The sequence below is a fragment of the Solea senegalensis genome, linkage group LG19 (assembly GCF_019176455.1).
Source record: "Solea senegalensis isolate Sse05_10M linkage group LG19, IFAPA_SoseM_1, whole genome shotgun sequence".
In the NCBI taxonomy this organism is placed as follows: Eukaryota; Metazoa; Chordata; class Actinopteri; order Pleuronectiformes; family Soleidae; genus Solea; species Solea senegalensis.
In genome coordinates this window covers 15,262,438-15,275,546 of record NC_058038.1, presented here as the reverse complement: position 1 = coordinate 15,275,546, position 13,109 = coordinate 15,262,438, and the positions used below count along the sequence as shown (strand labels likewise).

At 40.8% G+C, this 13,109-nt stretch overlaps 1 protein-coding gene across 1 annotated transcript in view; it reads right to left on the bottom strand.

Annotated features, from left to right (window-relative positions):
• Nucleotides 1–13,109, bottom strand: part of cacna1ha (calcium channel, voltage-dependent, T type, alpha 1H subunit a) — a 46,056-nt gene that overhangs the window by 18,401 nt on the left and 14,546 nt on the right. The window contains exons 9-17 of the mRNA XM_044050683.1: nt 11,927–12,093; nt 11,320–11,514; nt 5,933–6,084; nt 4,298–4,483; nt 4,099–4,216; nt 2,504–2,659; nt 1,669–1,756; nt 1,187–1,443; nt 459–833 (exon numbers count right to left, since the gene is read on the bottom strand). Coding sequence (XP_043906618.1) covers nt 459–833; nt 1,187–1,443; nt 1,669–1,756; nt 2,504–2,659; nt 4,099–4,216; nt 4,298–4,483; nt 5,933–6,084; nt 11,320–11,514; nt 11,927–12,093 — 1,694 coding nt within the window. The remainder of the gene's footprint in view (nt 1–458; nt 834–1,186; nt 1,444–1,668; nt 1,757–2,503; nt 2,660–4,098; nt 4,217–4,297; nt 4,484–5,932; nt 6,085–11,319; nt 11,515–11,926; nt 12,094–13,109) is intronic.

The following is a 13,109-nucleotide window of genomic DNA, read 5'->3' as shown; positions in this document are numbered from 1 at the left end:
GCTGAGTGGCGAAAAAGTTTGCTATTAACAATTGGGATGTAGAAAATGACTGTTTTTAAGGTGGATCACGGGCAAATCTGCATCGATAGCACATACTCGAGCATAACCACCTAACATTGCTGCGGCTCAAATAGAAAAACACTCATTTTGTTAATGTTCAATTCATTTCTACATAACCTTTCTTAAAAATTCATTTTAATTTCATATTTATCTGACAACATGATTTTATTAAAACGTTCCTCTTTCCTTTCGTTGCAACATTGTCGCCATGAAGACAGTTTTGATAACACTCAGCCTTTTAATTGTTTGTGTATGTTACAATTTGGTCTAATTATTCAACACCAGTATCCATATTATTTCTGTCTTTGCTGTTGACTGATGGTGAGAGAGCTGCTACTGAGGCTCGTTTGAGTAATTCATGCAACACAAGCAATTAGATTTTAGAGGCTACAGCTTACATCATCGTCTATGTCATCTTCGGGCATGGAGTCGTCCTTGCTGTCCGTAGAGTTCATGTTGGGGTCGTAAGTCCTGGTCCTCCCGTTACAGTCGCCATACTCAGCTATTATGGAAGGCATGAGAGTGGACGCCTGTAGCACCTCCAAGGACCCAGGCTGCAATCTGTTGTTTCCAGCAGGCTCCAGTGTATCCTCCCCACCATCTTCCTCTTCCCCTCCCTCCCCGGACAGAAGGCTCTCCCTCTCTCCGCTGGTGTCGCGCCTTTTCAGGCTCGGCGCTCTTCCCAGGCTGTTCCAACTCGAGCGGCGACTTCCCCAGGAGCTGCCGGAGCCACGGGGAGGAAGAGGGGAGCGCCGGCCGGGACTTGAGAGACACTGGAGAGACACAATATAGGTATGAGCTTTATGCAGACATTTCCATTATCACAGCAATGAAGAAAAAAAAGACTGAAATGCTTGAAGGGAAAAAGATCAAATCTTGATATCTGATTCCTAAAGTAGAGGAATAAAATTCACTCTGTAGCTGGATTTACTTGGGAAAAGCACTTGAATTGAATTATAATTTCCTATATTTGCACACACCCCATTTCAGGGATATTGTTTCTCTGGAACTGGGATGCTAACAGTCTTATAATTATAGTTATCGTTGTTTTACAAAGTAACAAATAAACAGGTTTATGGTAGTCATTTTTGGTTTTCTACTGGTGTTTGTTTGCTCCAATGCTCACCAAAGAGTGCTGGTCGTAGGCTAAAGGATCCATGGAGGCGGAACTTCCATGGCGAGACTCCGCGTGACCACTTATTGTCTCCGAAAAGCCCACCTCGCCTCTGACAAGCTCGTCCCCAAGGAACGACTCAGGGCCCAGGGAGCTCTTAGGAGTGGGCATGGGCGTCGCTGCCGTCCGCATGATTATAGGAGGAGCCATGGAGCTGTGTGGGTCTACGTGACCGTTGGCTGTCATCATTAGAGAGTACATCTTTAGCTCTGTACAGGAATAGAAGGTGTAACTGTTACCATCTTCATTCAAACAGCCATTCATTTTCTCTCAAGGCTAAAATTCACCCATTCACCAACAGAAAAAGTTTCCCTGCTCACAGTCAGGAAGACAAATGTGGCCATAATCATAACCTCCTTGCCAGAGGTAACAATATGAAATATAGAGCGGATTATCAAATAAACAGAATGTGTTATCTGTTGTGTTTGACCTACCAGTGTCTCTGAGCTGTTCCACCTTTTCGTCCTCCTCAAAGTTGTCTGATTTCTTCTCATCGTCCGACTCCGACCGATTGGCATCACCCTGCAACACACACGCACATTTGTCGCATTCCTTTTTCGTCATTTTTCCACGGCTGAGTATCACGGAGGTGACGACAGCTGGTCATTTTTTAATCACAGGCACAGAGAGCAGAGGAGATTTTGCACAGATGGAGGTGCATTGTGCACCAGGTGCACGACGCGATAACAAGGCCGCACGAGGGAGGATTGATTATCTGAAAGAGTGAGTGCATTTGTGTGACCGCAAAAACAAAATATTTTTCATCTTCTCCTCCCCCTTTAAAAGCAGTCATGCCTTTCACGATGTGACAGTCTGATTAGGGTCCAGACTTACAACCCTCAGATGTCTCTACTGGGAGCTAATTAACAGCTAGTGAACGTCCTCATACAGCGTGAATACACATGGCTTCGAGACGCCATTAAGAATCAGACAATTATCTTAAGTCGTCTCTCCTGGAAACAGTGCTATTATCACTTTAATGGTTAGAGAGTGAATAACTAAAGTGAAACAAATGTGCAAAATCTGGGGAAAGTCTATGGGGCTCATCCTTCAGTAAGAATATAAGAGCACCATTTCAAGGGCTGAGAAGATACAAGCAACATAAAACAATGTGAGTCTTCAAATGACCCAGTTTTCGTTCATTCTACAATATTGATAAAGATCGTTCTTTGTGTGCTGGAGAGGTAGTTTTTAAGTCAAGTGTTAGTAGAAATCAGACGACATGGAACAATGCAGGAATCAGAAATCTATGCAGTCGGTCGTTCTCACCTCGGCCTGGAAGCCCTCGACCAAGATGGCCACAAGTAAATTGAAAAGCACATAGTTGCCAAACGTCATGAGAGCAACAAAGTAGAGCGCTGCCCACGGAGAGGTAGAAGCCATGCCGTTATACAGCACCACGTTCCAGTCCTCCTGGGTCAGAATCTATGTGACGAATGAAACGACATCAGAGACAGAGAGAGTGAGGGTCCACAGATGCACAGACGTGTGAGCAACAGGACATAAAAGGGAGGCACAGAGATGGGAGAGCAATGAAAGAAATTGGGCAATATCAGCCTTTACAGCACTGTGTGTGTGTGTGTGTGTGGGTGTTAAAACCAGTGTGAGTGATGGAAACATTTTGTGTGGTACCATGAAAGGCCTCTTTCTGACCAGGCCGTGTGTGTGTGCATAACTCTTTGTGTACTGCAACTACTGCCCCAGAAATAAGATAAAAATATATGGAACACTTTGCCCTTATATGACAGTAAGTTCTGTATAAAATGCCTCTTCAGCATCTCTAGTGAGGCAGTCCGCTGCATTCTGTGGTCTACCTTTCTGCTGACACATCCAGTAAAGAAAAGAGGACAATCTACTGTATCTGAGGCAACTGAACAATATCTCCACATAGGAGAGAGAGAAGAAAAATAGAAAGAATAATAAAGAGATATAGTGCGGGAGCAGAGGCAGAATTTCTTTCCTCACAACAACAGTTGACTAATGAGCAGAGATGTGCAGTTACGTCTGGGCTCAGGGCGTAGTTTTGATTTGAGACAGTGGAGATGCACACATGGCCTATATAGTAGGTAAAACGTGCATACGCCCTGCCCAGTAAGTCTACAATTGCAAGTACTGAGGACACAATTCTCCAACTGTCATTTTTCTACTTTTTTGAGCTAGTTTTAGTCTCTATTTGAAGGGAACTTTGTGCGTCTAACTGCAGAAAACCTTTTCTTTGATGTTTGCACGAATGACAGTAAGAAGATCACCTGTACTGCTTTACTGTATGTGCATCATTATAATTACTAGAGTTCAGGAGCAGCCGACTGAAAATAATGATTAAAAAAGGAGGACACACTTAAAAGTATATGAATCAATTAAAATGAATGATGAATAAAAACTCAACCAAAGCTTGTGATAATTACAGGTGCACAGCACAGAGAAAGAGTGGAAGAACTTAACCTTAAAGAAACATCAAATAGTGCTGGTTATAAGTGACAAAAACTAGGAAATTGGGGAATTGGGGAATGGGGAATTTTGTGACATTTTGAACAATGCACTCTTTTTCATGAGTTAAATGAGAAGAATACAAAACCACTGTCTTTGGTGATTGTTATTTTCTGTGACGTTGCCAGGCAACAAAAACAGAAATTTAAAGGCGTAACAATGTAAAACAATCATAAAACCACAGCTTGTAACTTTTTACACAACCAGTGGCTGGAAACATGTCATTATTATTCAACACACATAACAGTGGTTTCATCATAACATAGCAAAATGTCATGCTATTCCTGTACATGAATGTAATTCTAGTTTTGTCGGATTTCACTTCAAATTTTAAACCAACTCTTAAAACAGGGACAGTCTCTATGACAAGGACTTACCTGAAACACAGTAACAATGGCCCAGAGTAAAGAGTCAAAGTTCTTGCGGTCAGGAATTGTGTCTCCATTCTTCATTTGGATGCTGAATTTACAGCCAAACAGATGCATGCCCAGTATACTGCAGAGACATCAGAAGCAACCGTTATAGCATTTAAATGTAATCTTCTCCTAGTGATGTTGTATGTGCGTGCATACAGACCTGAAGGTGAAGATAAAAAGCATGAGCAGCATGCAGAAGGTGGCCACGTTGTCCATGGTCTTCATCAGCACCACCAACTGTCTCCTCAGCGCGGGCAGAAAGCGAACCAGCTTCAGAACCCGCAGCAGACGAAACGTCCGCAGCACTGAGAGCCCGCCGTCTGACTGGCCAATGATCTCCCACACACTGACAACCACAAACAAACACACTTGCAAATGTTACTCTGAGTTTAAAAAAATCAGAGAAACTATTCACTCTTGCACTGGAGAAAGTAGCTAATATTTTGAGGGTATGTCATGTGACAATGCTAAATCTTTTTTTATATCTATAATACAGTCATTATTGTTCTGAAGCTTAATTTAAATAATTATATTGCAACTCAAATCACATTAAATGTCAGTAAATTCCCGATTAGACTTTTTACCCAAATGGTACAGACCTAATTGGGGTCCAAGTGAATAAAGGGCAAAGGATCCTAGTGTAACTGAACAAGTTATTTGTAGTGTTTTCAGTTGACTGTCGCGTTTCATGCGTTAATATAATGTGCCACTGTCATTATGCAGCTGGGTAGTATAACATTATTCCCCATTACTGGGATTCATTGTTTAAAATGCCAGCATCCCAAGATGTAACACAAGTTACGTAACCACACATTTCAAGGTCCCCTGATCCAATTCGAGACACATCAACAAAAATAACAGTCAGACAGCAGAACTCGACTCCCGACAGCACCGGGAATCTGCTGTGGCAGCAAGCAAGTGCAGCTCCCGTGTGATCCATCACGACTCTGACAATCTCACATTCTTGTCGAGATGGATTTCGGGCAGCAGTGAATCTGACGTTCAGGTTAATGATTGACAAGACGAAGAAGAGATCAATCAAAGCTGAGGCATCGTGCTGTTTGGGACGCTTCAGTGTGGAACTATTTGTTTCTGCACGCAATTGAAATGGTGGTCACCTTGCAGGAATTGTAGATCTTTAGGTTTTTCGGCTCCACGAGGAGTCATTAATATGTATAAATACACTATATAATCAATGTTTAAAGCATGTTTACACAAAGACAATCAGAAGTAAGTACAGGGCTGCCAGATCTTGGAGTGAGACTTTGTGGCGTGCGGGGCAAATGTAAGGCCAGCCACCACACGCCCTATATATTTATTTATGCATCCAAAGCTTATAATGCATTATAATCTACTTATAAAACTATAATTAGTTGTAAGCACTCATGAATACTTTATAGAGTATGCTTTATCTATTATTAATGCGTAATGCTTTATACAATAATACAAATAATAAGACTGTAAATAATGTACTTACAGTACACAGAGGCAAAACAAAGAACATGACATGCAGGGGGATTTGATCGGGCCACTTTAGGGACACAAATCCACTTCCTTAACCACCAGGCCACCAATGATGCTCACTTAAAGTCCGTGTCAGAAGAAAATGACACAATTTTAACTGATTACGTGTTTTCGCCCGCAGGTTACAAAGAGAATAAAAGACGCGAAAGAAGTAGTATGCCGTAATAATGCCGGTTGGTGGTGCGTGTCAATTTTGGAAAGGCGTGTGGCGTGAGTGCGTGTGAAAGTTGCGTGAGAGTTGGCCGCCCTGTGAGTCTGGACGTCCTATTACCTGATGATAACAATGATGCTATCAAAAATGTTGTATGGGTTCCTGATGTATCCAAACAAGCCGAAAGCCAGCAGCATGAAGCCCATCTCCAAGACAAACATGCTGGTGAAGACGATGTTACTGATCTCCAACACGTCAGTCAGCTCCTCAGGCTGCAAGGACAGAGGAAAGAAGAAAGGAAGGGGACAAAAGAGAAGAGAAGAGAGAGAAGGAAAACAGAATAAGAACAAGAGAGTAAATATCTCCATTATCCCAGAATTGTTAAAAAACACCCTTCTGGACTTTGTGCCGAGAGCTGAGACACAATCAATCAAGTTCAGAGCTGTAGTCACGGCCAATCAATCAGAAGGCACCAACAGCACCCATCTATCAGCGCTGACCCACTCCACTTACTTCACAGCACAGTCAGTGATTTAATGGAGACCCCCTGAGAAAGCATACAGTCAAGTCTTTTATGGAAAAGGCAGCAGCTTTGTGCTCGGGTGAATGCATGATGCAGCCACAGCCTTTCCTTACACGACACATTTGTATCATCTAATTATGACTTTACCTGTGTTTCCTGAACATATCGACATGCGGCAAATACAGTCCACAGACAAGACTAGGGCTGAGCGATTTTAATATTCTAATGACAGGAATTGCGACTGTCATATGATTTGCGATATCAGAGGGAATATCATTATTCTCATTTCCATTTGAAAAACCTATTTAAAACAATTACTGTGTGATTTTGTGCAGATCTGTGAGAAACAAAGATGTTCCCTTCAGTCAGCGGAATAAAATAACATATTCGCTTTAACCCTTTAACACCGAGTGCATCGCAGACGACACATCTGATCAAGCAGTTTTTTAACTTTGAGACAAAACTTTATACTGTTCAAATCTCAAATTTACTACAGTGTTTTTTCCTAAATAAAACTTTGTTTTTCTTCATTTTAAATTGTTAGTGCACTACTTTAACATGCAGTAGATTGTAAATAACTGCCAGGTATTGAAAGTTATTCTGGAAAAATGGGCAAAGGCCCATACTCACAGGACATTTTCTGGCTCTTTTATGGTTAAAATAAGCACACAAAAACGGACATTTTGAGGCTTAGGTGTTAAAGGGTTAACAAATATCGTGCCTCATGCGATTTAAAATTTGCGGGGAGGCTGTATTGCAATTTCGATAATATTTTGATTAGCCCTACACAAGACTAGTACTCCCTGTTTGAAGTGTCCCAATGTACAACAACTCAGTTTACACTTTCAAATGAATCAAAGCATTAAATGATCCATTAATTTGTACCAAAATGCAGTAGAATAAGAACAAGAACCTTCACCATATGCTCTTAGATGTGTCCGGACATTATCCTCTCATTCACTTCCATTTACACTTTTATACAATGCTATTCGTCCTTGTTATTTACACCAAATTTACAATTACGATGCCCAGATGTCTCACTCACTTCAAACAATGAATGACTGACTGTATTCTGCCAAACGATTAGAAAACTTTGTCTCATATTGCACAATTACACAGAGCCATTAAATCTAATTGTGTGTGTATATGTGTGTGTGTTTGAGAACAGGCTGAAAGCCCATTTGTATTGTGGCCCATGGTGGATATAAAAGCAGGCAGACCATATTCTGGACTAATAAACACACTGACATGATTATAGCGATGGAGTTAACCTTCATCCTGGGTTATTTTACGCCAAGTGTTGCCTTTGTGACCACATAAAATAAAATAATGAAGCTGGAATCAATGATCCTATATACAGTCAATGCATCAGGGGTTGGAAGTAAATATTAACCAATAAAAGTAAAGCTAATGTGAATTGGAGTAAATTATCAGGTGATTTTAATTCATTTGGAGCTTTGATTAGAGCTCTGGCAGATTCCATCCATCCAACTGATTGCCTTTTTGGCTTTTTGATTGCAGTGGGTGCAGTTTTTGACTGACATTTTGGCCAAAATGGGAATACAGGGAAACTAAGGCCAGTTGATTATCAGCAACGCTGTTTAACAAAACAAAATTACAGTCAAGTTGATCCAGTCATTTGACAATGTATCACTTTATTTAACTCTCATTTCATCATTGCTACTTTTGTTTTTTTCCAATATTAACCTTCAGGCCACTTCTCTGCAATGATAAACGACAGTTATGTATTAAATACTGTATAATGAACAGGAACGCGATTAAACGCGTCTCTGTGTTCATCTTGTCACCACTGTTTTAATTAAATCTGTGTTAATGAATTAAATGACTAGATCATTTATCATGTTTCATTTTCCACTTCTACTGCTCCAGCAGCAGCGCGTGTGTCTTCCATACCTCGTATGAGTCCTGCAGTTTGCATGAACAAACACTTATATAATACTTTCATAAACCATTCAGGACACTGATGCTTCTTCCTGAGGAACATGATGATGACGACAGGTAGAGGGCGCCATGCTACACAGTACTCTTCACCTTACACCACCTCAGAGAGGCAGAGTGCTTCTTAAAACTGCCTTTCAAGTGGAAAGTCAGTGTAGAAAACATCAAACATCACTTTTTCCTGCTATTGCTGTTTGTGAAGTCCATCTAGTATACAGCGAAACACAGGGTTTGCAATCCAAAGCATGCAACGTCTCTGTTTTGTATGTTTTGCCTGATGTGATTTTGAATTAAGTGGGATTGTTGTGAAGTGGACAGACCTGTGCAAAAATAAAAAGGACACAATGTAATGGCAGCAGACTCAAGTGCAACCACTACTGTACTGCAAAGAAGAAGAAGAAAAAAGGAAAAAGCTGGGCAGACAATAGAAAGGCCACCTGTTGACTGGCGAGGCAGCACATAAAAACTTAAAAGCACTCCAACAAAGCTTTAATAGAGCTCTCAACCACTCGTTGTATTCTAAACACACACATTGCTGAACTCAGAAAGAGTATATTATTATATACCAGTGGACTGGTGGGATTTCCATTACCTCTTTGAACTGCCGTAGCCATTTTATGCCTCATAAATTCACATCATCCTTACTCACTGTTCTATACTGCTGATATGTTAAAATAATCCAAAATTAAAATAGAGCCATAGCTGGAGGGAATGGACCTTGGAGCTGAAGGTTTGAAGTGATAAAAAAAAAAAAAAAAACAAAACTTGGCATGGGCTAAAGGTAAATTCTGGCTTAGCCACAAAACACCAAGCGCTGAAGAAGCAGGTTCTCTCCAAACCTTATACTGTCAGTATGAAATATTGGGGGAAAATGAAAAGATATTAATAAATGTCATCCATATCCCAGTTGTTGTAGGAGCTCTACTGGTTCCAAACTAAGTTCTTAACCATATGGGCAAAAATAATGTAATCCACTGTGGTCTCAAAAGAATAAACAAAAGACTCTCTCTGATGTTGTATATGTGAACAAAACACTGCATAACTTGACCTTGCACTCAAGAATATCAAGAACAAAGCCACAAGAGACACACACACACACACACACACACACACACACACACACACACACACACACAGGTTCTCTGGCAAAGCACACCATTACAGTATGATCTTTATATTTACTGTTAAGTTAACGTGTTGGATCAGTTAATCATGCATAAAACACAATAACACTTCAATTCTCTACCTCGACTTATTTCTGTGTTTATGTGTGGCTCAATACTAAACTTAAAGAAAGTTAATTTTCAACTTTTGAACACATATGTAACAGTTAAGTTAAGTTAGGATTTAACAATACTTTTATTTGTGATCAATGATCAACTCGGACTAGCATCAGCCATTGTTAAATTACATAAACAACATATATAGTTGCATTTCTGAACTTAGATTCACATTTTTATGTTACATTTGATACAGTTAAATCTATAGTTCATATACATAGTTTGTAAAATCTTGTTTGTTGAAATGCTCTTAATTTCTTGAGAGCCATAAATAAGAAAAGAAGTAGCCCTACATTAATGAAATAAGGACAGACAATCAGTGTTTGGACCAAAAAGATCGATTTCACAGGCATTTGTCACTCACTGACCAGCCTAATTCCTTATATCTCTTGTTTTTATTCACATTTGTTTTATGTATTGTTCTCAAACATGTTTTCCTAATCCACCTGGACAATAAAGTTAATGTTCAGTGTTTTCTTACACAATGTAGTCGTGTTCTTTATGTCTTTATGCCAACTTTTATTAACTGATGGCAATCCAGACATGAAGAGGATTTATGACAATGAAAATAAACACTGAAGTGTTTAGAAAGCTCAAGCTTTAATGAGCTAATAATCTGAATTGAAGACAACGACGTGGTCTAAACAGTTTCGTTTGTTTCAATCAGTTCACACATGGGCTTTTAGTTCTGTGTTGATTTAAACAATCTACTTCCAATCTGGAACGAGTATAAGCACAGCTAAAATAAACATCAATCATTTCCCTCTTTCTCCAAATCTCTCTCTCTCCCTCATTCTCTCTCACCCACCCAGTCTTTCTCTCTTCTCTCACTCAGTCTTCACTCCTACATTCATGCAACGCTTAACACATTTGCACTTGTAGTCTCATAAAGTTTGACTAGGTGTCACAAAAATGGGATGAGGAACACTTACATAACACTTCAGTCTCTCACTCTTTTTCTGTGTGTGCGTGTGTGTGTGTGTGTGTGTGTGTGTGTGTGTGCACTGTTGGCCCAATAAGGCCATGACTCTCCCAGTTGTTCCCTATGTTTATACCACAAAGTAAAGAACACACACACACAGGCTCACATGCACACACACAAACACATTCACACACACACTGCACCCTGGAGAGAAAATATGAGCGATACAGAGAGGAGGGGAGTGAGTGGATTGCACACAGAAGAATCCTCTTTTGGAGGTCTTATCCGTTTGCCTTGCAGGTAGGAAATGAGAAAACCACATGCCTCTATGTCCATATACAACACACTCACTCGGGCGGGAAAACACCACAAATCAATGTTTCTGTACAATTACACAAAATGTGTGGCAGCAGAGGAAGCCAGTGGAACATGGTATAGTATGTGTTATTATTATTATTAATATTGTTATTATAATAATGTGACAGCGTCTACTGTGCATTGCCATTTCTGTGTGAGTGTGTTCTTCAGGTGACGACCCCCATGTCCTCCACCATCGGTGTCCTAATTTCCTCTCGTGAAGCTTCTCTGACAGCTAAATGACATTTCCACAAATGTCTTGGCTGCACTGGGCAGAGTCAGGTCACGAATGTGTGCAACTGTTTCCATGAAAGAGAATTTGCCATTAAGTGAGCGCACCGTGCTTAGTTTCACTACCCCGAGGCAACACTTGTCAACCAATTCACGTATCAATGTTCAGTCTGTGCCTTTTATTATTGAACCCTTGATCTTAACCGATTCAAGCTTTGATTGGGCCATTTCTTACCTGCTCGTGGTACTCTATCCCCATGCTGAGAGTATTGACGAGGATAGCGATCATGATCCCCCGGTTAAAGTATTTGCTCTCCACAATCCTCTTCAGTTTTTCCCTGAACCCCACCCAGGCGCGGACCACTCCGTTTTTATAATCCACCACCCCTTGCCGACGGCCTCGACCTCTTCCACCTCTCAGATGTCCCACCTGAAGAAAGGATACATTTAAAATGAGGCTTCCAAGAATGAAAATAAAATACAAACAATAAAGCCTATGGTGCATTGTGAGGATTGTGGATGCAACAACTCTTTTATTTAGCAGTTTGTGTACTTTATTTCTTATATTACTGATGTTTGTATGCCTCTAGCAAACAGATGCAGCGGAGTGGAGCAGCATTGGTGTAGCAAGAAATGGGTGGAGTGTTATTTAATTGTCCACCTTGGTGTGAGAGCGGCTGTGATTGGACTGTGACTCATAGATTGAGTGTCCCGCACGACCTACTGCAAGGCTTCACTTATTTAAATGACATAAGCTGAATTTTGATCAAACCACACACACACACACACACACAAGCTCCGCCAGCTTTAACGTCATTCCTTGATCCAATATTCATTCTGACCTGGGGGAAGTCGTGCAGTCCGTCCGCCTCTCCTCTGCCACCCTCAAGGTCTCCCAGCTCCAGCTCTAAGGTCTCAAGGCTGCGCGCACATAGAGGGCAGCTGAGCAGCTCCAGGAGCAGAGGGCTGGGCACCACGCCGGCCAGCTGGTACAGCAGCCGCTGGCGACCTGAGTGGGGAAACGGGTGGAGATGGTCACATGTTGCAGAAGGATTGTTTGCCTCACATCTCGTGTGTTGTTGGTCAGCTGCTGACCAGTCGTTTGAAGCAGACTTAAAAGTACATTTTCTGCCAGTGTATGTATGACGTAAACAAAACTAAAACCTGCTACCCATTTTAAGGTTTTATGTGTATTTTAATCTATGCACTACGACTACACTGGAAATCTGCTTTCAGTAATTATTTGCATCTTTATACACAAAAACACTGTGCTTTTTTTTTAGTTTTATGTTAGATTTCACTGTCTACTTTTTCAGCGTTGAGTTGTGCCTGAGGATTTCTACATGAGCTGCATGCAGTCTCAAACACTCTCTACTAACTAAGTAGGACAGGATGTACTGATGCAGCCCAAGAGGCAAAACATAGAGCAAAAATGCCTGAAAACATTTCACTGCAAAGCATTTACTCTTTCTTATTAAACTGGACTTATCACCTGGACTGTTTGATTTGTTTTTGTAAACATACTGCTGTATATATATATATATTTATAAAAAAACACGCAAGAGGATAATAAAGACAGATACATATGAAGTGGTAAGACATTATTGTACAATGACAATCCTCACGGGAGGTGCTTTCTCAGTAGAGAGAAAGCAAAAGTAATTTCTGCAGCGAGCACTAAGCGCTCACTCACGCCAAAGGGAGCCTGGCTGACTCCTCTCACCCTCTGCTCTCTGACTACATCCTCTTAAAAATCGGTATGAAGCATTAAAAAAAGAATCAATGTGAAGCAACCGTAGAGCACGGCTGGAAAGTGCTGCAGAAACAACACGGTAACATCAGCCCTTCAAAATCAACTTCAAACAACACATCACGTCTACTGTAACACCTCAAGCTATTGTTTAAATGTGCTCTCATAATTTCCTCGAACAGCATATACATCTAAGCATTTTGACTAAACTTTGACACAATTCTCACAACATCCACAAAACCTGGACCAAAAGCAGCATAAAGCTGAAAGCAGCA